Source organism: Eretmochelys imbricata, chromosome 3 (genome assembly GCF_965152235.1).
Source record: "Eretmochelys imbricata isolate rEreImb1 chromosome 3, rEreImb1.hap1, whole genome shotgun sequence".
NCBI classification, from domain to species: Eukaryota; Metazoa; Chordata; order Testudines; family Cheloniidae; genus Eretmochelys; species Eretmochelys imbricata.
Window position 1 is genome coordinate 185,744,035 of NC_135574.1, and position 26,072 is coordinate 185,770,106.

Sequence of the window (26,072 nt, forward strand, 5' to 3'; positions counted from 1 at the left end):
TATCAAATAGGGAGTTAGGGGGATGGTGGGAACCCGGGCCTGCCCTTTACTCTGGGTTCCAGCCCAGGGCCCTGTGGATTGCAGCTGTCTACAGTGTCTCCTGTAACAGCTGTGTGACAGCTACAACTCCCTGGGCTCCTTCCCTGTGGCCTCCCCCCAGCACCTTCTTTATCCTCACAGTAGGATCTTCCTCCTGAAGCCTGATTACACTTGTATTCCTCAGTCCTCCATCTGCACACCTTCTCACTCCCTGCTCCTTGCACGCTCTCCACTAACTGGTGGGAGGTCCTTTTTAAACCATGTGTCCTGATCAGTCTGCCTGCTATAATTGATTGTAGTATGTTCTTAATTGGCTCCAGGTGTCTTAATTAGCTTGCCCGAATTAATTGGTTCTAGCAGGTTCCTGATTGCTCTCGTGCAGCCTCTAGTGCAGTCAGTCAGGGAACAGCAACCGGCTGCCTCTCCAGTGGCCAGTAGATCAGCCCTCGACTTCTCTCCTATAGCCCTCTGGCTTGGAGGGAGGCTGCTGCTGGGGCTGCTGCATGGGGGGGAGCCCCTTTGCCTCGCTACAGGGACTGATCAGTCTGCTCTGGCTGCCCTGCTGGCTGGAGCTCCTCTCTGGCTGCCCTGGTAGCTAGAGCTCCTCTCTGGCTGGAGCCATCCCTCACTTGGGCTGCTGCTGCTGGCTGGAGCTCCCTCCCTCCCTCCCTGAAGGACTGCTGCTGGCTGGCTGGTGGGAGCTCCCTTCCCTGGAGGACTGCTGCTGCTAATGCTGGTGTGGGGGAGGAGGGCCTTGCCGGCCTGCCCCTCCATCCCCACCTCCATCCCTCCGGAGGGAGAACCAAGGACTCCATTGCCGACACCACCACCTGCCGCCTGCTTGCTGCTCCTGAGCCTGCTGCCTCATCGAGGAGGAGGGAGACTGCTGCGGGACACTGTGGAGGGGGTTGATTGGCATTATTGGACTGAGTGACTCTAACACCTGTGCTCCTGGGGTGGTGGTAGCCTTTGCTGCTGTGGGGGGCCTGGGGAAGGGCATGGAGTCCTCCCCATAGCCTAGTTGCCCCCCTCCACACTTTCCTCCACCACCACCACTATCACCACCGCCACCCCCTCCACCAACCCAGTTAAACATTGACAGCTGCTGCTCACCCCTTGACAGGGCCATTTGCTCCTCCCCTCACCACCATCTGGGACTGTACCTAGCAGCAAGCAAGGACTGGAGTGAACCTCACCAGTGCTTGTGGGTGCACCCCCCCCTTGGACTTGGCCCCTCTGCCCCAGTTGCGTTGGACCAGGGGCTGCCCCACTGCTCCTGCCACAGCCCAGTTTTTCCCTCCCTCCCTACTGTAGCCCCAGAAATTCTTTTTCCCCCTGTTGTTTGCCTGCCCTGCCATGAGCCCGCCCTAGGTTTCTGAGTTTGTTGCTTTGCGTGCCCTGTCTTTTCCAACAGTTAGTTTTTTCCCTGTTCTACCTGCCCCGCCCACAGCTATTTCACCACCTGTTTCTACTCCCCTTTCTCCCATTGGCCCCCTGACCCAGCCAGCCCACCGCACTGTGCGCCCATGTCCTTTCCCTGAGCGCTTGTGCCCCCACTCCTTTAAGTTGTATACCCTGATCACCGCACCACCCTGATGCCATTGTACCCCTTTCTCATCCGAGTGCAGCCGGAGGAGCCGGTACCCTGCCCTGCACCTGTGATTGTGCCCCCCTTTTGCCCCTGTGTCCCCACTCCACTTTCACCCTCCCCTGCCTGCAGCCTAGCGGGGAGGAGTGGTTGCTTATTCCATTTCCCCCGGTCCCTCCTGTAGTCCCCCGCCCACTGGTACCCTCCTTCCCTGACTGCAGCCTAGCAGGAAGCAGTGGTTACCCAATTCCCTCCCTCCGATCCCCCTGCCCCTCCTGCTGGACTTTCCTCACCTGCGTGTTGCTTAGCTGGGAGGAGCGGCTGCCCATCGCTCCACCCCCATATTAGGGCCTCGTCTTGCTACCATGGAGGAGGACCCTGCTCCTGCCCCTACTCCCACCCCTGCTCCTGCCTTGCTGACCCTGTGGTCCCCCCTTTACCGCCGCCCCGCCTGCCCCTGCGGCTGACCTCTTGGCCACGACTGGTCCAGACTCCGCCGCTGCCGTGGCCCCCTTTCCACAAGCAAAAAGGACCAGGAGAACAAGAAGGGCAAAGACCCCGCCTGGAAAACTAAACCTCCTGTGGGCGGGGCCGCCCTTCCCACCATGGACCCGACACCTATCACGACCCCTCCTTCCCCTGCCATTCCTTTCACTAGCTCTGGGGGTGCTCCATCTCAGGCCCCCAGGTGGCTGCCACCCCTCCGCATGCCACCATGCCATCCACCCCGACTGCTGCCTCCGGTACCATTCCTGGCGGCCGGGGTCCCTTCCCCTCGCTGACCAGGAGGCACAGATTCCATTGCCTCCAGGTACCCACCTCGCCCCACGTTGAAATGTACGTACGGGCATTGTCGAGAGTGGTGGGGCCCACGGCCGTCATGGCGGCCTCCAAAATGTATGGAAAAGTCGTGTTCTTCCTGGTGTCAGAGGCTGCCACTCAGGAGGTGGTGGAGAAGGGCCTGGCAGTTGGGAGCGTGTTTGTCCCCCTGGAACCTGTGGAGGACCTGGGCATATGGGTGGTGTTGACCTCCATCCCACCCTTCCTTCCCAACGCTGCCCTGTTACCTGCCCTCTCCACCCTGGGGAAGCCAATTTCGGTCATCAGCCCTCTCCCACTGGTCTGTAAGGACCCTGCCCTCTGTCACGTCCTATCCTTCCGCCAGCAGGTCCAACTCCAACTGCCACTGGTGGTGCATGACGGGGTGGTGCTCAAGGGGTCCTTCCTGGTGCCTTACCAGGGGGCCCACTACCGGGTCCACTACACAACGGGGGAGGCCTGGTGCTTCCTCTGCCTGATGACAGGGCACGTTCGGAAGGACTGCCCCCTGGCCCGGGACCCCTGAGGCCTGGAGGGCGCCGGCCCTGTCATCACCAGTGACCCTGGTGGCCTGGCTACTGCTGCCACCACCCCTCCTCCTCCTGCCGTAGCCCCTACTCGGACCATGGGGACAGCCCCCCTGTCACACCCAGAGGAGCGGGCGGGCCTCATCTCCGTCAGCTGCAGTTCGGCTGCCCAAGGGAGAGGGCGCGCCCCCGGGGGAGGTTTCCCTTCCTGCCACTGTCCTGCCCTTGCTGCCCCGGAACCACTGAGGAGATTAAGGCCCAGGGTCTGACCCCGGTCACCCAGGGGGAGGACAACCCCCCGCCAGCGGGCCTTGATCTGGGCAGTGGCTTAGTCCTGCTGCCCCTTCCTCCTGCCTGCCCCTCACCCCCAGCTGTCATACCTACTCTAGACCTTGGGGGGCCCCTGGCCCTCCCTATTTGCCAGACACAGATAGCATTACATCTGAGGCCGCTGAGCCCCTCGGGGCAATGGCCGATGCCGAGCAGCCGGGCCCCGAGCCTGTGGGTGGACCCTCTAGCACCCGGACAGAGTGGCTAGCTTCCCCTCAGCAGGGGGCCCCACTGCTGACTCCACCGTGCCTACCACCGTGGCTGTGGGTGACGCACTTCCTGCAACTCCCATGCCCGGCTTAGGTGAAGGCCCCCCTCCCACCTCTACCCCCTTGGCCCTGAGCCCTGGTCGAGAGGAGCCGTACCCCGGCAGCTCGGCTGCTGGGGACCATGAACCCATTTCTGACCCTGCTCACACTCCTGTCCCTGCCCCCAATCCTGCTCCTGGCCCCTCTCCTGCCCCAGGCCCAGCCTCAGTCCCCGTTCGCACTTTAGGCCCTGGCCCTGGCCCAGCTCCTGCTCCCAAAGCACTGCCTACTTCTCTCCCCTCCACCTCCTGTGCTATTGCCGCCCCCGAGGATGTCTCGTTTCCTCTACCCATGGACAACCCTCGGGGTGGTTTTTGTCTCTCATTTTTCCGACACTATTGGGGCTGCAATATTCCCTCTGCGGTCCCCTCCCTTGCTGGGGATGGGGATAGGCTGTCCCGTGCAGTTTCTCCGGGGCTCGCCCCCCTGTTTGCCCATCTCTGCAGGCCACGGGGATCTCTCAGGGGCCCCACCAGAGGATGGCAGCAAGCTGTCTGCCACGTCCCCCTCTGCGCTGATGGATGAGCTGCGCTGTTTTCTAATGGAAACCCATGGCTCAAAGGGCAAGGTGCAGCTCGCCCTCCAGCACTGGGGGGACTTCTATCACATTCTCTGGGCTGTGAAGGCCCTTTTGAGGGAGTGGAGAGGGACCGGGAGGCAGGACATCGCGGCCTACCGACAGGCCCGCAAGTTCCGCAACTCCCTATTGACCTTTGGGGTCAAGACCAGGTTGTTGTGGGGCCCCCTGGAGGCTGTCGATCACCCTGCCTGTGAGGATCCACCCCAGCCCTCACTATGACAGTCACCATCTTTGCTACATTAAACACCCAGGGCTGTAGGGTGGGTCTCTGCAGGAGCCAGGTGCTCTCCTTCTTTTGGGAGGGGAGGTACTCTGTGATCTTCCTGCTGGAGACCCACACGGCTTCAGCCGTTGAGGCTAGCTGGTGGCTGGAGTGGGGGGAACGGGGTTTATTTTAGCTACCTCAGCGCCCATTTGGCTGGGGTGGCCACCCAGTTCTCCCCCAAGCTACGGCCTGAGGTGCTGAGGGTTGCCGAGGTTGTGCCGGGCCGCCTGCTGCATGTCCAAGCCTATGTGGAGGGGCTGATCTTAAACCTAGTCAATGTTTACATCCCAAACACGGGCCCGGACCGGGTGCACTTTTACCGGCAGGCGTTGGCCTTCCTTGGCACCCTGGATCCTCATGAGTGCCTCATGAGGGCGGGGACTTCAACACCACCCTCGAGGACCGACACTGCTCAGGACTCGAGAGTTCACTGGCTGCCGCGGGTGTCCTCAGGGAGATCACGGACCATCACTCCCTGATGGACATCTGGCGCAACCACCACCTGGATGACGATACCGCCTTCACCTATGTCCAGGTGGAGGACGATCAGTCGTGCCACTTCCAGTTGGACCAGATTTATCTCTCCTGTTTCCATCTGGCATGAGCCCACGCCTCCGGCATCCGGTCGGCCCCGTTCACGGATCACCACTTGGTGACTGTGATGGCCTCCCTCAGTTCAGAGAGGCGAGGGCCGGCCTATTGGCATTTTAATAACAGCTTGCTGGAGGATGTGGGCTTCGTGGCATCCTTCCAGGAGTCTGGCTGGCCTGTTGGGGGCAGCAACATGCCTTTCCCTCGGCACGGCAATGGTGGGATGTGGGGAAGGTGTGCGTGGGGTCTTTTGCCGAGACTACACCTGGGGCGCTAGCCGGCCGAGGGATGAGGTGATAGGGCAGTTGGAGTGGGAGGTCTTAGAGCTAGAGAGGCATCTGGCCTCCGGCCCTGAGGATCCACCCCTCTGCGCAGCGTACCAGGAGAAACGGGAGGAGCTCCGGGCCCTGGAGGACCATCAGCCCCGGGGTGTCTTTGTTCGATCCCACATCTGTCTTCTTTGGGAGATGGATTGTGGCTCCCGCTTCTTCTATGCCCTGGAGAAAAAGTGGAGAGCCAAAAAGCATGTCACCTGCCTCCTGGCGGAGGACAGTGCCCCCCTCACGGATCCGGAGGAGATGTGTGGAAGGGCCAAGACCTTCTATGCCAGCCCATTCTCCCCAGATCCGACCAACACTGAAGCCTGTAGGGTTCTCTGGACCGAACTCCCGATGGTCAGCGTGGGCAACTGAGACCAGCTGGAGCTGCTTCTCTCTCTGGCCAAGTTCTCGGAAGCCCTCTGTCTCATGCCCTCCAACAAATCTCTGGGCATGGATGGGCTGAATGTGGAGTTCTACCACATCTTCTGGGACGTCCTCGGCCCAGACCTCTTCACCATCTGGGCCTAGTCCTTGAAAAGCGGGGTCCTCCCTTTCTCGTGCAGGCGAGCCGTGCTCACCTTATTGATGAAGAAAGGGGACCTCCGTGACTTATGGAACTGGCGTACCAACTTGCTCCTCAGCACAGACTACAAGGTCGTAGTGAAGGCCATCTTGCTATGTCTGGGGTCCGTACTGGCGAATGTGGTCCATCCCGACCAGACCTACACCATTCCGGGCCGGACCATCTTCAATAACTTGTAGCTGGTCCGGGACCTCTTGGAGCTGGGGCGTAGGGATGGTCTGTCGTTCGCCCTCCTGTCCCTGGCCAAGGAGAAGGCATTTGACAGGATGGACCACTGGTATCTCCTGGGCACTCTGCAAGCGTTAGGCTTCGAGCCCCAGTTTGTGGGCTTTCTCCAGGTACTGTATGATGAGGCAGAGTGTCTGGTTAGGCTCAACTGGACCCTGACCGAGCTGGTCAGCTTCAGGTGGGCAGTACGGCAAGGGTGCTCCCTCTCAGGCCAGCTGTACGCTCTGGTGATTGAGCCCTTCCTCTGTCTCCTCCGCAGGAGGTTGACAGAGTTGGTGCTTTGGGAGCCAGAGCTGCGGCTGGTCCTGTCAGTGTACGTTGACGACGTGCTCCTCGTGGTTCAGGACCCGGGTGACCTGATGCTGGTGGAGGCCTGCCAGGTCGTTTACTCGGTGGCCTCCTCCACCCGGGTCAACTGGGTCAAGAGCTCTGGCCTGGTGGTTGGGGACGGGTGGCAGGCGAGCTCGCTCCCACCCATGCTTCAAGCCATCTGGTGGAGTGTGTGTCCACTGCTCTATCTCTAGCTCCGCTCCTTCCATCCGATGCGGAGGCCCCCTGAAAGACCAGGAAGGGAGTCACTGACACCGAGTCTTCTGTCTTGCCCCCGGGTGCATCCTATCTGCTAGAGCCGGCTGGGGATGATGTGGCAGCAATGGAGGGTAGCACTGCCTCACCTCTGGAGTCCCTCCCTCGGGGGCCCACCGATGGAACCCCTTCTGCTCCCTTGCCACCTGAACTCCCTGCATGCTCCGAGGCAAGTGTCACTTCAGGCACCAGCGAGGAGGTCCCCGGTGTGATGGGTGGTGATTTCCCCTCCATCTTCAAGGAGATTGAGGCCCTGGGTCTGACCCCAGTCACTCAGGGAGAGGACAACCCAGGGGTTGTCTCTGCCAGGGGGCCTCAATCTGGGTGACCTCACCCCGGCGCCCCCTCCCCATGCTCCATCCCCCTAACTGCTGCTTCTGCTCCTGCTTCCAAGGAACCCCTGGACTCTTCCACCAGCTCTGCCGCAGATGACACCCCACTAATGGCCGCCGAGCCTATTGAGGTGACAGCCAGTGCCATGCGGCCGGGACCTGAGTCACCAGGGGCATCCCTCGTTGATGCGGGGCAGCCGACCTCCTTCCCGGGTGGGGGCCCCACTGCTGCTTCCCCACCTATCGATGCCATGGCCACAATACCTGCCTTGGAGCGCAAGCCCAGTATCATCGAAGGCCCTCTTCCCACTCCACAGACCCCTGAGCCTGGCCGAGAGGTGCCGCCCTTCAGTGGCTCAGCTGCTGGGGTCCATGATCCCACTTCTGCCCCTCTCCCCAACCCTGCTCCCGACCTCTGCACTGCCCCTGATGCCGACCCAGGCCTCCTCCCCTCCACCTCCCATGCTGCTACTGCTGCCCCTGGGGCTGTCTCCTTCCCCTTCCCGGAAGACGACCCACAAGGAGCGACCTTCGTGTTCCCCTGTCCCGACCCCCTAGGGGCTGCTATTTTCCCTCCGCTGCCCCCTACTGAGCCAAGGTCTGAGGTGGGCTGCGTGGCACCAGCACATCGGGCACCACGTCAGGGGTCCGCCCCCTGCCTGCCCGTCTTGGTAGGCCACAGGGCTTCGACAGGGGCCCCACTAGAGGATGGCTAGGGGCCTGTAACTCTGCCCCCCGATAGGCTGTGAGAGGAGCTGCAAGAGTTTCTCCAGGATGCCTGTGAGTCCTGGAACAAGGTGCAACTCGCTCTCCAGCTCTGGGGGGACTTTTATCAAATCCTCTGGGCCATAAGGGCCATTCTGGGGGAGGGTAAAGGGACTGGGAGGCAGGCCGCTTTGACCTACAAATGGGCCTGCAGCTTCTGTGACTCTTTGCTCACCTACGGGGTAGGTCATGGTTTGCTGCACGGCCTAATGGGGGCCATGAGCATCCCTGCCAGTGAGGATCACCCCCAGGCCTCCCCATGGCATCCATCATCTTCACAACATTAAACACCCGGGGCTGTAGGATGGGTCTCCGCAGGTGCCAGGTGCTCTCCTTCCTTCGGGAGTGGGGATACTCTGCAGTTTTCCTGCAGGAGACCCATACGGATCCAGCCATAGAAGCAAGTTGACAGCTGGAGTGGGGGAACAGGGTCTATTTTAGCCACCTCACAGTTCGTACAGCTGGAGTGGCTACCCTGTTCTCCCCTGACCTACGGCCTGAGGTGCTGGGGATCACCGAGGCTGTGACGAGCCGCCTGCTGCACCTCCGGGTCTGTATGGAGAGGATAGTGATCAGCCTCATCAACGTTTACGCCCTGACATTGGGCCTGGAGCGGCTGCACTTTTATCAGCAGGCATCCACCTTCCTCGGCTCTTCGGATCCTTGCGAGTGCCTGATCCTGGGTGAGGACTTTAATACCACCCTCGAGGAGCAGGACCAGTTGGGGACTGAGCAGTGCCCAGCCGCCATGGATGTCCTCCAGGAGACTGTCAACCGTCACTCCCTGGTGGATGTCTGGCGCGACCACCACCTGGAAGACGTCTCGATGTTCACCTTCATCCAGGTGGAGGCCCATTGGTCGTGCCACTCCCAGTTGGACCGCATTTACTTCTCATGCTGTCACCTTTCATGGCATCCAGCCGGCCCCGTTCTCAGATCACCACCTAACGACCGTGACGGAGAGGCTGGGGCTGGCCTATTGGCACTTTAATAACAGCTTGTTGGAGGATGTGGGCTTCGTGGCATCCTTCTGAGAATTCTGGCTGGCCTTTCTCTTGGCGCGGCGGCAGTGGGACGTGGGGAAGGTGCGTGACCGGCTCTTCTGCCACCACTACACCCGGGGCACCAGCTGATGGAGAGATGCGACAATAGAGCAGTTGGAACGGGAGGTCTTAGAGCTGGAGAGGCGTCTGGCCACCAGCTCCGAGGATCCATCCCTCTGCGGAGCATGCCAGGAGAAGTGGGAGGAGCCCTCGAGGACCATCGGGCCCTGGGGTGCCTTTGTTCAATCCCGCATCAACCTCCTTTGGGAGATATATCGTGGATCCCGCTTCTTCTATGCCCTGGAGAAAAAGAGTGGGGCCAAGAAGTACGTCACCTGCCTTCTGGTAGAGGACAGCACCCCCCTCACGGATCCAGCGGAGATGTGCGGGAGGACCAGGGCCTTCATGCAGGCCTTTTCTCACTGGATCCGACCGATCCTGATGCTTGCAGAGTGCTCTGGAATGGCCTCCTGACGGTCAGCGTGGGCAACCAAGACCGGCTAGAGCTGCCTCTCACTCTGGCTGAGTTCTTGGAAGCCCTCCGCCACATGCCCACCAATAAATCTCCGGGCATGGATGGGCTGACCGTGGAGTTCTACCACATGTTCTGGGACTTCCTCAACCTGGACCTTGTCACCGTCTGGGCCAAGTCCTCAGAGAGCGGGGTCCTCCCCCTGTCTTGCAGGCAAGCCGTGCTTGCCTTGCTCCCAAAGAAGGGGGACCCCCGCGACCTTTGGAATTGGCATCCTGTCTTGCTCCTCAGCACGGACTACAAAGTCATAGCGAAGGCCATCTTGCTGCGGCTGGGGTCTGTGGTGGCAGACGTGGTCCACACCGACCAGACCTACGCCATCCCGGGCCATACCATCTTTGATAATCTGTATTTGGTCCGGGATCTCTTGGAGCTCGGGTGTAGGGATGGTCTGTCTTTCACCCTTCTGTCCCTGAATCAGGAGAAGGCATTCGATAGGGTGGACCACGGGTAGCTCCTGGGCACTCTGTGCACGTTCAGCTTCAGATCCCAGTTTGTGGGTTTTCTCCAGGTGCTGTGCATCTCCGCGGAGTGTCTGGTTAGGCTCAACTGGACCCTGACAGAGCCGGTCAGCTTCGGGCGGGGAGTATGGCAGGGTTGCCCCCTCTCGGGCCAGCTGTACGCTCTGGTGATCGACCCCTTCCTCTGTCTCCTCCGCCGGAGGCTGATGGTGTTGGTGCTGCGGGAACCGGAGCTGCGGCTGGTCCTGTTGGCTTAAGCTGGTGACATGCTCCTTGTGGTCCAGGACCTGGGCGACTTGGTGCGGGTGGAGGCTTGCCAGGCCGTCTACTCAGCGGCCTCCTCCACCTGGGTCAGCTGGGTCAAGAGCTCTGGCCTGGTGGTCGCGGACAGGTGGCAGGCAAGCTCCCTCCCACCTGTGCTTCAGGCCATCCAGTGGAGCGTGGGTCCGCTGCTCTATCTTGGCATTTACCTTTCTGTCATGCATCCGTCTCCACCGGAGAACTGGCAAGGTTTAGAGGGCAGGGTGGTAGAGCAGCTCTGGAGATGGGCAGGACTACTCCAGTGCCTCTTCCTTCGAGAGAGGGCACTGGTGCTCAATCAGCTAGTCCTGTCCATGCTCTGGCACTGGCTAAACACTCTGGTCCCAGCCCCGGATTTCCTGGCCAACCTCCGGAAGTCGGTTCTGGAGTTCTTCTGGCCAGGACTGTACTGGGTCTCTGCAGGGTTCCTCCACCTGCCCCTGGAGGAGGGAGGACAGGGCCTGAAGTGCCTGTGCACTCAGGTCCACATCTTCTGCCTTCAGGCCCTGCAGAGGCTCCTTTATGGTGCAGGTAGTTCGGCGTGGAGCGTACTGGTGCACGCCTTCCTGTGCTGCTTCCGAGGGCTCCAATACAACCAGCAGCTCCTTTATCTCCATCCAAGGGGTCTTCCGCAAGACCTCTCCGGGCTGCCGGTCTTCTACCAGGACCTTCTCTGGACCTGGAAACTGGTTTTGGCCACCAGGTCCATGACGGCCGCCAAGGGGGCGGATCTCCTCGCGGAACCCCTGCCACACAACTGCCATCTCTGTGTGCAGGTGGTGGAGTCCCCCTCGGTGTGCCAGAGGTTGGTCCTGGCGGAAGTCACCAGAGTTGGAGACCTCTGGACTACGACTGGGGATACTGTCTGGATCCCATGACTTTCCCTCAGCGCATGGGGCTCTCCAGACCTCGTACTTCCTGGCGCGTACTTGAGGAGGTGAGGGCCGCTTTACCGCCCACTGCTCGGGTTTTCCTCTACTGGGTCCTGCGAGAGGGCACGTCATGCCCACCCTCCACCCCAGGCCCTCTGGACCTTTTCATTGGGCCCCTGCCCTGTAGACCTGCCAGGCCATCCCACCCCTTTACCGCGACCCGGCTGCACAACTTGCAGCTGGTTCGGTTCCAGACCGTGCCAAGAAAACACCTGTACACGCTCGTGCTCCACACTCTTCACCTCCTCACCCTCATGTCCCGCCCCGACATGAAGTGGCGGGACCTCTTGCCACCTCTTGAGGGTGAGGAGCCCCGGTGGGCCAGCCTATATTCCACCCTGGTCCTGAGGCCCACTGGAGATGTCAGCTGGCAGATCCTTCACAGAGCCGTGAGCATGGGTGTGTACTTGGTGCAGTTCGCTCCCCTCCCAGAGACCTGCCCCTTTTGTGGCATGAGGGAGACCCTGGTGCATGTGTACCTGGAGTGCGCAAGGTTGCAGCCCGTATTCCGGCTCCTCTTGGATATACTATTACGTTTTTGGTTACACTTTTCCCCTCACCTGTTCATCTACGCACTCCCCATCCATGGCCCCCAAAGTTGCCGGACCTCCTTGTCAACCTCCTCCTAGCCCTGGCCAAAATGGCCATCTACAAAACCAAGGAGAGGAGGTTGGCTGACAGGGTTTCCTGTGACTGGGGGGCCTATTTCCACTCCTCAGTCCATTCACACATCTGGGCAGAGTTCCTCTAGGCAGCGTCCACTGGCTCTTTTGACACCTTTGAGGAGCAGTCTGGGGTACTCCTCGTCTGGTTCCCTTCGTTTAGCCCTGTGACCTCACTCCCGTTCCTGTTATCTCATTAGTTGTCCCCCACAATTATTTGGAATCCCGGATCTGTGGATCCTCCCCTTAGGCTGGGGGAGGTCATTTAGTAGTGGCCTGGCTCCAGCCGCCCACTTCCTGGATACCAATAGGACTATTCTGCTGTACCCAACTGGCCTGGGTCTATCACATCTCCCAGCAGATATCGGGGTGATTGAAGTCCCCCATGAGAACCAGGGCCTGTGATCTAGTAACTGCTGTTAGTTGCCTGAAGAAAGCCTCGTCCATCTCATCCCCCTGGTCTGGTGGTCTATAGCAGACTCCCACCACGACATCACCCTTGTTGCTCACACTTCTAAACTTAATCCAGAGACGCTCAGGTTTTTCTGCAGTTTCATACTGGAGCTTTGAGCAGTCATACTGCTCTCTTATATAGAATGCAACTCCCCCACCTTTTCTACCCTACCTGTCCTTTCTAAACAGTTTATATCCATCCATGACAGTCCTCCAGTCATGTGATTTATCCCACCAAGTCTCTGTTATTCCAATCACATCATAATTCCTTGACTGTGCCAGGACTTTCAGTTCTCCCTGCTTGTTTCCCAGGCTTCTTGCATTTGTGTATAGGCATTTTGTGTATAATCTTGTGGCTGGGAAAGCATAAACAGTGAAGAAAACCCAGGGAGAACTGTCAGCTATTCTCTAACACAAAAATGGTATTTAAACTGCTGTATAGTCATACAATTCTTATTTAAAGTCATTAAAAGTACTGCCACATAGTAGTACTAGTACAGACTTTTACAAAGCTTAATTTATAAAGAATGTAGTAATATTACATTAAAACTCCTTTTAAAAGATTAGTTTCATTCTCCTCTGGCAATTAATCTCATCTCTGACTCACGGTAATCTTGTTTTTGCTGATTTGGCTGGCATTTAACATTATTCATGATTCTGATGTTAGATACTGGTAATAACAAATCTGGGTCCATTGTTCTAGCCTTAAAAATATGACAATGTTTTTGTGTGAAACCCTAAGTGTAAGTGTTTCTCCATCTCTTCCTGTTTCAAGATTTCTTGGAAGATGAGCAATTCCGCAAACCCTGAACGTAGGAAACTATGGGTTCTGGCAATATATATTTCTCTTTTTTTTTAGGGTCAAACTCTGATCCAAATGGACTCTGTGGCGTGTAGCTCGCAGAATCTCAGTGATTTGGGCCCTATGGCCATGAACGGGAAATCTAGAGGGTGGATCTTCCTTCTCAATAGTAGCATTTCCCGTTGTGGAGTGGTTATATCAGCTGCATTCACTACTAAACTATTGCTTAGAGTAGGTAGAACATTTTTTTGTCAAAACACTTTTTCAAGAAAAAGTGGTTTTTTGAGATGTGTTGCATATGTCCATTCCACTGCAGGTGTGTGCAAGCCCACTTGTCAGAGATTTTTCCCTTGCCATGCAAAAGTATAAAGGGCAGAGCTGCCCTGACCCTCGCCCCCCCCCCCAGTTCCTTCTTACCATGTGTGAAAGTTGTAGGAATGTGTGGTCTTGCAATTGCAAAATTTTCCCTCATATTTGTATGTAGTTGGTACGTGTTTTAGTAGTTTTTGTAGTTTGGACTGTTTGATAGATATAGAAATATTGTTTTTTAAAATGTTTTTAAAGCTTCAATTCCCATTGCTGAGTCCCAGTGGTGGGGCAGGCATGGCTTGGTCAACGGGTTTCAACTTGGTCAGCTGCCCTTCCTGCAAGAAACCAATGCCAGTGAGTGACCTACACTCAGGATGCCTGAAGTGTCATGGAGAGACACATTGGGATCAGTGTCAAATTTGGAGGGACTTTAACCCAATAACCAAGAAAAACAGGGAGGCCAGACTCAAGTTTCTTCTGATGAAGGCAGCCCTGCATCAACCCTTAGAGCCTTCGGAGTAGGAACTGAGTGCATCTGCATCCATCAGAATTGTTCCCTCTGTTTTGATTGAGCTTTGGGGCCTATTGCCCTCCCTGGTACTTTGGGAGAGACACCAGAGGAAAGCATTTAAGGGCCCAGTCTCTGGGAGATTGAGGTCCCCAGCACCTCAGTCCGGCAAGCACATGGATGAGCACAACAGAGTATACTCAAGGCCAAGACATTTACCAAGGCAGTCATCTGCTCAGGAGGGACTGTCCACTCTAGCACCAGCACCGTTGAGATTGACCCCCGAAGTGGCTCCATTTAGTTCAACAGTACCTCTACTCTGGCTTATGTGACAGCATGGGATGTGGTGATTCTCAATGTGCTGGCTTTGCTAGCAATCCAAGAATCTTCTTGCCCAGTACCAGTGCTCACTGTAACTTTACTGACTTTGTCCCAGCATGGGGTACAGTGGGTGCCTCTAGTCCTCTGTGTAGCTCTTCATGTGGTACTGTCAAGAAGGAAGCCAGCCATGATCTCACTGATAGCACCATCTCCAGGCTCCCAACATTGATCCTGGGCAATGATTGGAACAGCGCCTACTTGGTTAGAGGAGGCTGGTTCATCTTCAGATTCTGAGTTTGGCTCCTGTGTGTCACAACTGGACCATGAACCATTCCCCTTCCACAGCTTACCATCCTTGGTATTTCTTGGAGGCTCCATCTTGGCCATCAAGGAGAGATCATTGACTGGGAAGTAGTTGGGCTCTGAGACCTTACCAATGGCCATTTTGTACCCCTTGGGGTTTTTTTCCTGCCTCCAGGTCATCTCCATGCACTCCCTACTTTGCTTCATCAAGTAGGCACCAAGATTTACCACACCAGGTGCAGAGGGAGACCACTCCCAGTAACAGGCTCAGTACCCAGCAAGAGGAAATTCTCCCTTTAGAGGAATTGAAGAAGGCTCCACTACAGCCAGTTTTGGCGTCCTCCTCTTCATCACCTGATGAGGTAGTGGTATCAAAAAGTTCCTCACTTCCCCCCTGAGGATTATAGGGGTCAGCAGGACTTATTCAAGAGGGTGACTTCCACACTGGATATCCAGGTTGAAGAGGTTGGAAAAAGGTCTCACAGGCTGGTCAACATCTTAGCTTCTGTGGAACCATCTAGAGTAGTGCTTCCAATTAATGAAGCTATCGTGAGCCCACCAAGGTGCTGTGGCAGACTCCTTCTTCGCTCCTCTCACCTAGCAGAAAGGGCCGAGCACAGATATTCTGTCCTCTCAGAGGGATTTCAACATTTTTACACCAACCCCACTCCGGGATTGGTGGTAGTCTGAGGTGCCAATGAGAGAGAATGCCAGTGGCAGCAGGTATCTACCCCCAAAGGAAAGGCTGCAAAGAAGTTAGATCTCTTTAGCAAAGACTTTAGCAAAGCTTTTGATACAGTCTCCTACAGTATTCTTGCCAGCGAGTTAAAAAAGTATGGACTGGATGAATGGACTGTAAGATGGATAGAAAGCTAGCTAGATTGTTGGGCTCAGTGGTTAATGATCAACGGCTTGATGTCTAGTTGGCAGCTGGTATCAAGCGGAGTGCCCCAGGGGTCAGTCCAGTTTTGTTCAACATCTTTATTAATGATCTGGATGATGGGATAGATTGCACTCTCAGCAAGTTTGCGGATGACACTAAGCTGGGGGGAGAGGTAGATACGCTGGAGGGTCCAGAGTGACCGAGACAAATTGGAGGATTGGGCCAAAATAAATCTGATGATGTTCAACAAGGATAAGTGCAGAGTCCTGCACGTAGGAAGGAAGAATCCCACGCACCGCTACAGGCTGGGGACCGACTGGCAAGCAGAAGTTCTGCAGAAAAGGACCTGGAGATTACAGTGGATGTGAAGCTGGGATATGAGTCAGCAGTGTGCCCTTGTTGCCAGCTAACGGCGTGTTGGGCTACATTAGTAGGATCATTGCCAGCAGATTGAGTGAAGTGATTATTCCCCTCTATTCGGCACTGGTGAGGCCACATCTGGAGTATTGCATCCAGTTTTGGGCCCCCCACCACAGAAAGGATGTGGACAAATTGGAGAGTGTCCAGTGGAGGGCAACAAAAATGATCAGGGCGCTGGGGCACATGACTTACGAGGAGAGGCTGAGGGAACTGGGCTTGTTTATTCTGCAGAAGAGAAGAGTGAGGGGGGATTTGATAGCAGCCTTCAACTACCTGAAGGGGGGTTCCAAAGACAATGGAACTTATCTGTTCTCAGTGGTGGCAGATGACAGAACAAGGAGCAATGGGCTCAAGTTGCAGTGGGGGAGTGTAGCGGGGCGGTCACCCCACTCTGGTTTAGAAGGGGTTAAAAACAGCCCTGGGAAAGGCTTGAGGCAGTCAATCAGGGCCCAGCTGGGCCAGTATAAGAAGGGCTCCTGGGGAGAAGGAAGTCAGTCTTGCTCCAGCAGTGGAGCAGATGGACAGTAGTACTGGGACAGAGCAGTACTGGGAAAGAGCAGGCTGAGCTGGGGATCTCTGACCTGGCGATCTTCCAGGCTGAGGCTGAGGCCTTGCAGCAAAGGCCTGAGGAGGTACTAGGGCTGCAGGGAGGCAGCCAGGGCAAGAAAAGGCAGCAGGTCCAGCCCCCTTGCCAGTGTTGAGTGGCCATTTCAGACTGAAGTTTGCCCCTGAGAGAAGGGGCTAGATGATGACTGGCAGTAGCCACTGAGGCAAGGTGATTATAGGGGCTGAGAAGGGAGATCCAGAGGGTGGGGACACTGCCGTGGGGCAGCACCCCAAGGTAAGGGGCACTGTGGTCCAGGTGGGATGCGGGGCCTGAAGTGGTAGAGATAAAGCGACTGCAGAGGGGCAGGTAAGGGCAGGGGAGAAACTGGCTAGAGGAGGGTGCTCCTGAGCTGGATGAGCTAATTCCTGGACTGACCAGCAGGAGGTGCTGCGCCGGTGCATCAGCACTGTTACACGTGGTGGAAAACGTGGGTATGTGCAGTCCACCCCTGATACAAGGGGAATTGTGAGGACTGGGCAAGGTGTGCCAATATAGGGGGAAGGGATGATGGATCCCGCCTATGTAGAGGGTTTTTTCACGGAGGGCTCTTATGCTGTCCCTGGCTAGACTCCAGCATCGGTGCCCCAGTGAAAGGGGACTGGTGTGCAGTGATGAAGGCTAGAGAGCCTACTACAGGTGATCCAGGAGGGACAACGGGAGATGAATTGGGCCCTGCAGGAACAGATAGGACAGCTGTTTGATCAGAGGGCCCTTGTAAGACTCCTGAGGAAGGAATCCAGGAAAGACCACAGAGCGTGGTGGGAAAAGCCCGGCACCAGGGCCAGGAGGCCAGTGGTGGAGTACAAGACTTGTTATGCCTGCAGGAGGTGTGGACTTTTCAGAATGGAGGATTCGGACTTCTGAAGTCCAATTTTGCTTTTAGAAAGTGTTTAGTATGTCTGTCTTAATTTAAATATTTTTGGATTTCATATTTACAAGTCCATAATTTATATTCTTGCTTTTGGTTCTTGCAGAGATATGACAGAGGTAGTTCATATTAAAGACCGAAAGGAAGTAATTCATGAAATGAAATTTTCACCAGATGGCTCTTATCTTGCTGTGGGTTCTAATGATGGCTTCGTGGATATCTATGCAGTTGCTCAACGATACAAGAAGATAGGAGAATGCAACAAGTCTTCTAGTTTTATTACTTATATTGACTGGTCTGTGGATAGTAAATTCTTGCAAACCAATGATGGTGCAGGAGAGCGACTGTTCTACAAGATGCCATGTAAGTTCAGAGAAGTTAGTTTTATGAACAAATAAGCTAGTTTGATGGTTTCTAAGAGGACAATACAATGTGTGTATTCAAATTTTACATCTCAAAGCAGAAATACTTGTTTATTATTTACCTAAATATCTACTGTTCACTTATAAAATCAGATATATTTACCATTCATATTAATCTTTAGGTTTAGTAAAAAGAAATATCTTTCCAAATCTGTATTCATCTAATTGCACATTTCCCATAGTATTAGTTACATTATATACTGATCCACTAAAGAAATAAATTCTAGATCATCATGAATGTCTGAAAAAGCCACCCTTTGTTATACACTGGTTTAATTCCTTTCATATATTGCAGAATTCTGGAATTGGTGGTTAAACTAATTATTAAGAATGTAATTACTAGAAGATGGGAGAAACTTGTCTGGGTAAATGTCAAATGTATCCTTGAAATATAAATGTTTTCAAAATTCCATGATGATTAGTGGCACTCCAAAATGACACTGTTAAGGTTTGACAGGGCCACTGGAAATCATGAACACAGACCATGCCTGAAAGTCCTCAGCAGAAGACTGTAAATGTACAGGTAACAGCAGTTTGAAGAGCAGTACAGCCTAAAATGTAGTAACGAGTTTAGTATTAGAAAGAGGGACCTAGAGGAGAGTTCATTTTACCCAAGAGAGTAGCTAATTCACTTTAAACCTAAACTTGTCCACTCTTCCAATATTGACCTTATGTAGAATAAAAAAACTGCTAATCATAAGAGCTGGTCAGAAAATGGAGTCCCATTCCCCACCATGCCCAGGTTTCCAGGATCTAGAATTCCGGCTGAGCATCACAGAGCCTGAGAGTCATGGGAACTCAGTCTTGAGACAGAGCTCTCAAGATATGCAGGCTCCAGGGCACAGCGTTGGGAACCTGCAGGTTCTGGGATGGAACCCCACACCACCAGGGGGAACCCCACAGCAGGGAGCCTGGAAGCCATGACAACCGTGGCTCAAGCTGAGGCTTTCAGGATTTATGGGCTTTCTGCTGTGGAACTGGGATCCTGGGAGACCTAAGCCTGGGGCAGTCTGCATGATATGGCTGCCCTGGATACGCAGACTCTGGGAGCCCAGGCAGCTGCTGACTAAAATTGACATTCTTGTCCATTTCACTGCTGCTTGTTTCTCCCAAACTGGAAATCCTGAGTTTTAGCCAGATCTACTAATCATGAGAAAGTATGTAATGGTTTTGTGACATTGACAAAATAAAGATTATGATGAGACTACTAAACTCATTTTCACTTGTGACCTTGGCCAGGATTTAAATCCAGATCACCAAAAGTGAAAAGCTAATGTATTGGCCTGCACCAAAATTTAGAATTTTAAAGATTCTTTATATTATTTATACATTTGAAAGGACAAGCACTTAATAAATTCTTTGGGGCTTGATCATATGAGTTTGTACAGTACCTAGCACAACAGGATCACAATCCTGAATGGATCCTCTGAGTGCTACTATAGTAAAAAGAATTAATTTTGTTTAAAGCTTAATAAGAAAGTATCTAGATTAAAACTGCCTCTCAGATTTAGAAAAATATGATGAATAACAGGAAAAGATTTTGTTTTGGTTTAAAACATGTCTTCAGCAAAATGAGCTTAAAAACTAGTTTAAAAATGATTACCTAAATCTCTCATGTTAAACTTTATTTAATTGTCATCACTGTGTTAACTTTAAAATGAACAAATCTTTAAAAAAAATCAGTTTACGATCAGCATTCCTCTATTTCTCAAAGTTTGCATCACTTGAGGTTTCCATATCTGCATGTAGTATGCATATATCCTGGGGAGTAACAGTTTGAAGGGTTTTTTGCTAATATTATATAAAATATTATACAGAGGAAAAAATGTTTACTTTAATAAATTATGGCACATTAACTAAATTAAGCTAAATTAAGCATTTAGATAACATAGTGATAGGCACTTTAGAATTGTTGATAGATTTACATTTAGATTAAAATGTTTGGAATATTCTTCTGGACAAGAAATCCAGTGGGCTGTACATCCCTAATTGCTTTATAATCATTTTAGAATGAAAGCTAAAGATTTAGTCTATACTTAATAATTTTGAAGAAAAAAGAAATGTTACAATTAATAGATTTCAGATAATTTTTAATGTCTACTGTAGAGATGAGCTTGAACCAAAACCCCTGGATTTGACACCCCCAAGAATTAGACCCAGCTCTAATTTAGTGAAGTTTTAAAATTAGATTGCTTTCTTTTCATCTGACATCTCCTTATATGTTTAAAATGTAGCTAATGAATACTATCACATATGGTAAGGTTAACTTTGTTTCCCCTACAGAATTGGTATAGTCTTCTTGGGACAAGTCCAAAGTTCTTCATAACAATTCTTGAAATTATTCTTCAATGAAATTTGACTTCAAACATTACTCTGCTGATCAGCTCATGTTATGTTGCTGATACAGGCTTAATACAATAGGATTACTTGTGATCATTGCAAATGAAACATGAATAAAAATGTTTGTCAGCTAATATTCTTTCCCCAATTATATTTATTCTCCTAGTACATTCAAGACATTCAGAAATGCTGTTTACATAGGGAGCATTAAAGATTACCATGAAGTAATAACATGTGTAATTAACTTAGAGGAAAGCTATTACCTATAGAAAAGTCTTTGTTAATGTAAAGAGTCATTGTATAGTGACAGGTTAACCAAATAGTCTCATTTATTTGATCTTATATAATCCAATAAAGCAAACTCCTGTACCAGTTATAAAAGTGAAATTAATAAATGGAGGTAGATTTAGGATAGGATATTTTAGAACTTTAGTCCCCATTTCAAAATTTGAATGAGTACATATTATTTTATTAATTTTATGGCACCTAAAAGTGTTCTATTTATTTATGTGTATATGTAAGTTAGAGACATTTCTTTTGCTACAGAAGATGTGACTTTTTGAGTCAAAATGGTGTAAAATCAGGATCTAGATAATGTGTGTAAAGTGCTCAGATTCTACAGTGATGATCTAGGAAAAATCATAACCAGCTAGATCATATTTATTCAAAATAAAATAATCTTTCTTTGTTTCTTGACATAAAAATACTGAGCTCAGAAAGAACACACAACTAACTATAATGGAGAAAAGCCTCTTTTTAATGGAAAGATAGTTGGTTAAACAGCGTATTAATTTGACTGTTTTCAGCTGGGAAGCATTTAACCAGCAAAGATGAGATAAAAGGAATTCACTGGGCCTCATGGACCTGCGTGATAGGGCCTGAAGTGAATGGAATTTGGCCAAAATATACCAACATTACAGATGTCAACTCTGTGGATGGAAATTACAGCAGCTCAGTGCTCGTGTCTGGAGATGATTTTGGATTTGTTAAATTATTCAAATTTCCTTGCCTAAAGAAAGGTAAGACACACTTTTTTCTTCTCAGGAATTCAGTAATTAAACTGCCACTGAATGCATGTTATATTACACTGATATTATACTAATATAATTACTGGGATTTAATCTCCCCTTGATGCCCATTCAAAACTACCATTAATATTAATGAGAATGATGTGTACATATGAGAGAATATGTTCCACTGATTCTAAAATGATCATTCAGTCAATGCTTGTGATGTTTCAGTGGAGTGGGTATTGCCTTATGTAACACTTAATATAAGCAGATGTCAAATAAGGCTTGTCAAGGTTTCTTCCCCACTCTGAACTCTGGGGTACAGATGTGAGGACCTGAATGAAAGACCCCCTAAGCTTATTTTTACTAGCTTAGGTTAAAAACTTTCCCAAGGCACAAATGTTGCCTTGTCCTTGAACAGTATGCTACCACCACCAAGTGATTTAGGCGAAGAACAGGGAAAGGACCACTTGGAGTTCCTATTTCCCCAAAATATCCCCCCAAGCCCTTACACCCTCTTTCCTGGGGAGGCTTGAAAATAAACAAGATGAGCACAAGCCAGCCTTGGATTTTTAAGACCCAAAAAACCCAGTCAGATTCTTAAAAATCAGAACTTTATTAGAAGAACAATAAAAGATAAGAGAACAACTCTGAAAGATCAGAATGGAAGATAATCTTACAGGCAGTCAGTTTCAAAACATAGAGAATCCCTCTAGGCAAAACCTTAAGTTACAAAAAGACACAAAAACAGGAGTACACATTTCCTGCAGCGCAGCAAATTTACAAGCCAAAACAAGAAAAACCTAATGCATTTTCTAGCTAGATTACTTACTAACTTTACAGGAGTTGGAGGGCTTGCATCCTTGATCGGTTCCCGGCAAAGGTATCACACAGACAGACAAAAGTCTTTTTCCCCTCCTCCAGATTTGAAAGTATCTTGTCCCCTCATTGGTCATTTTGGTTCAGGTGCCAGCGAGGTCACCTTAGCTTCTTAACCCTTTACAGGTGAAAGGATTTTGCCTCTGGCCAGGAGGTTACCTTTCCATTTATTTTTATGACAAGGCTATTCTAATCACTTTCCGGAAGAGTGTATTTCTTTTTCCTTGCATATTTTAGACCCTTGCCTTTTATTAAAATATTCCTATCTAACCATTCTGGAAAACATCCACTTGTTGCAATTGAGCAATTGTTATGATCATAGCATCTTTATAACTGTATCCTATAAAAATCATCTCCTTACGAGCATAGTATATTCCTGTATTGATGAGACAGACTGGGGCTTTCTCAAATGTTTGGATCCTGGTTCTTGAGAAACCAGTCAGCTCTGCAACAGACTTATGTTGGTACCCAGTCAGCTCTGCAACATACCTATATTGGTATAACTATGTCGCTCAGGGGTGTGAAAAAAAGGGCCTGAGCAATGTAATTATATCGACCTAACCTCCTGTGTAAATAGCGCGATGTCAGCGGGACTGAATGGCTAGGCAGCAGTTCTGCAGAAAAGGACCTAGGGGTTACAGTGGACGAGAAGCTGGATATGAGTCAACAGTGTGCCATTGATGCCATGAAGGCCAATGGCATTTTGGGATGTATAAGTAGGGGCATTGTCAACAGATCAAGGGTTGTGATCGTTCCCCTCTATTCGACATTGGTGAGGCCCCATCTGGAGTACTGTGTCCAGTTTTGGGGGCCAGACTACAAGAAGGAAGTGGAAAAATTGGAAAGAGTCCAGCGGAGGGCAACAAAAATGATTAGGGGACTGGAATTCATGACTTATGAGGAGAGGCTGAGGGAACTGGGATTGTTTAGTCTGCTGAAGAGAAGAATGAGGGGGGATTTGATAGCTGCTTTCAACTACCTGAAAGGGGGTTTCAAAGAGGATGGATCTAGACTGTTCTCAGTGGTAGCAGATGATAGCATGAAGAGTAATGGTCTCAAATTGCAGTGGGGGAGGTTTAGGTTGGATATTAGGAAAAACTTTTTCACTCGGAGGGTGGTGAAACACTGGAATGGGTTACCTAGGGAGGTGGTGGAATCTCCTTCTCTTGAAGTTGTCAAGGTGAGGCTTGACAAAGCCCTGTCTGGGATGATTTAGTTGGGGATTGGTCCTGCTTTGAGCAGGGGGTTGGACTAGATGACCTCCTGAGGTCCCTTCCAACACTGATATTCTATGATTCTATGTACTTCATGTGCCTGAGACTCGAAGATTCATGTTAGTAGTGTTCATTGGTCTGTGTCTGTGCTGTTCCTGTCCTCTTGCACCAAATCAAGGGTAAAAGGGGCAGTGTGGACTGATTGTTTCTCCAATTCCTTTCTGCCACCACATGGCGTGAGACAGAGCCTACAATGTCCAGAGATTTGATCCTTCTACTTGATTCTGTAAATATTATATGTATGAAGTTCTGTTAGATAGTTATTAGTTTACTCAATATAGTTAGTTAGGACTTGGGAGTTTGCCTCCCTGCTCCTGATTTGGGGTTGGGAATATGGCTTGATCAGTGACGAGTGACTGTCAGAGGCGCCTGTACTGCCTCAGAGAAGTGCACATCTCCGTCAAGTGCAGTATGTGCTGCTCTTTCCTCAGGCAAACTTACCAGGTACAAAAATTCAAGCTGAAGAGACATCTGATAGAGTGTGCAATGAGGGCTCAGTCATATCCAGGCGAGGAGACTGCCCCTCCCTTGTTCTGGTCAGAAGCTTCAAAAAACATGCCTCCTAGCACCATTACTTTCGACACAGGGATGGGTAAGAATAGAGCCAAGGGCTCTTTTTCTCAGGGGTGGCATTCTCAAAAATCTAGAAAGGTGTGCCCCTTGAAGTCCACCTCTAAGGGGAGTGCTTCTTCCCCAACACTTTCTGTGTTGCGTGACTCTTTGCACCCTGTCCCAAAAGGTTCAGAAAATCTGAAGAGTCACTGCACCAATTTGCAGGCTCCAAAAACTAAAGGTGCTTCAGCTCCAGTGCCGTCTGCAACAGCTGGTCTGTCATCAGTAACGAACAAGGACTGACATTGTGAGCCTAGACTGGGTCAACCCCCAGTACCAGCAAAGGAAAAGCATAGAGATTCCCTTGAACTGATGGTACCTTCATGCTCACATAGTGAAGTGTTGGTTTCCAAGGGATTTCATAGAATCATAGAATATCAGGGTTGGAACGGACCTCAGGAGGTCATCTAGTCCAACCCTCTGCTCAAAGCAGGACCAATCCCCAATTTTTGCCCCAGAACCCTAAATGGCCCCCTCAAGGATTGAACTCACAACCCTGGGTTTAGCAGACCAATGCTCAAACTACTGAGCTATCACTCCTGCCCCCTTCATACACTGGCTCTGTCAATATGGGGAGAAACTAACTGAGGAGAGGTATGTGACAACAGAATATCCTCCCAGATCTGCGGTCTCTCATCTTATTGGACCTGGTCCCGTCTAGGGAGGTTCTGACACCATCAGTCCATGAGCACTATAAAGGGAGAAGCTGGTCTCCGGTCTGTCTACCAATATAGGCATTGCAGCACCTACCATACTGCTGGCACCCCATTAGAATTGAACCCTACATTCTCCTTTTCAAGACAATCCAACACTGAGGAGGAACTGACATCTCTACCACAGAAGGTGAGCCCAGATAAAGGCTTGAGAAGCTCCTGGGCTCCCCCACGACCTATGCTATGGGGACTACCTCAACTCATGTTGGATTTTTCTCACTGGCCTTACTGGGGATGTGGGACCCACACATGCAGTATTCAGAAGTGGTACAGTCCTGTCAAGAATCACAGCATCCTTTCTCCTCCAAGAGACCAACCTGGCCTGCTCCATGAGCCTGTGGAGGAAGAAGAGCCAGATTCAGCAGTTCGGCTGGTTTTGCCAAGAATATCATCTTTGTCTCCTAAAACGGCAGTTGCCCCGGTCTCACCGTCTCTGCTGGATGATCACAGCAGATCCTGGAGCTGTTAAGGAGGGTTGCTGATATACTCCAGATTCCTCTGAAGGAAGTCCAAGAGACATCCCACAAACTCCTGGACATTTTACAAAATGCAGTGCGTCCAAGGTGGTCATATCCTCTAGTGGCCAAAGTAGTGACATACTCCAACAACATGTGCAGCTATTCCTAAGAGGGCAGAAAAGAGGTACTTTGTTCCAAGTGAGGGAGCAGAATTTTTATTCATGCATCTTGCCCTGAATTTCCTGGTTGTTCAGGCTGCTCCAGAAAGGAGTAGGCAACAAGACACCCCTTCAGATAAGTAGGCTAAATGCTTGGACCTCCTAGGGAAAAAAGTGTTTACAGCTTCCAGTCTGCATTTCCAAATAGCCAGTTATCAGGCACTACTTGTGAAGTATGATTTCATCAACTACTGCAAGTTTTCGGAATTCAGACAAGTTCCTTCAGGAAGACAAAGTGCAGTTCCAAGCCCTCCAACCTGCTGCCTGTTAATTTCATTTTGTGACCCCTAGTTCTTGAAGATAAACATCAATGACCTAGAGTTCACAGTTAATGTATCTGATGTGGTTTTCATAAATAAACTAGAAAGAACATGATCAGTCCTATCCCAGAGAGAAAAATCAACTTCTTCTGTCCTGGTGAAAGCAAAATTTCCTATCTCTGTGTGCACTGATCATTAAGGGAAAGATGAACAATAAGACTTGCATGGCAGAATTGTGAAATTAGAACCAGAAACATCCTCACTCATCAGGTTAGCAGGCTGGTGATTGACCTCTTTGTATCGGAAAACAGCAGTACAGTGACCTGTAGCCTCTTCAGGAAAGATCAAGATGTGATGTGGGGAATGACTTCTCACAAAGCTGGGCAATGTTTCTTCCATATGCCTTCCCGCCTTTTCCACTGCTTTCCAGGACTATACAAGAGAGTTACTTTTTATGCCTTTCTGACTGAAGAAGTCTGGACTCCTAGGCATGATTAACTTAGTATTGGACCTTTGGTTGTCTCTGTCTCACAGAGGAGGTTTGCTATTGCAAAAGTCAGTCAACATCCCATATTGTAAAACCCAATCCTTATCCTGGTCCAGACAGGTTCAAAATGGATAC

General features: G+C 51.2%; 1 protein-coding gene across 2 annotated transcripts in view; it reads left to right on the top strand.

Moving 5' to 3' along the window:
- Positions 1-26,072, top strand: part of EML6 (EMAP like 6) — a 306,539-nt gene that overhangs the window by 102,560 nt on the left and 177,907 nt on the right. For both annotated transcript variants that reach the window (XM_077812018.1, XM_077812016.1), the window contains exons 9-10: positions 17,371-17,627; positions 20,833-21,045. In XM_077812018.1, coding sequence (XP_077668144.1) covers positions 17,371-17,627; positions 20,833-21,045 — 470 coding nt within the window. The remainder of the gene's footprint in view (positions 1-17,370; positions 17,628-20,832; positions 21,046-26,072) is intronic.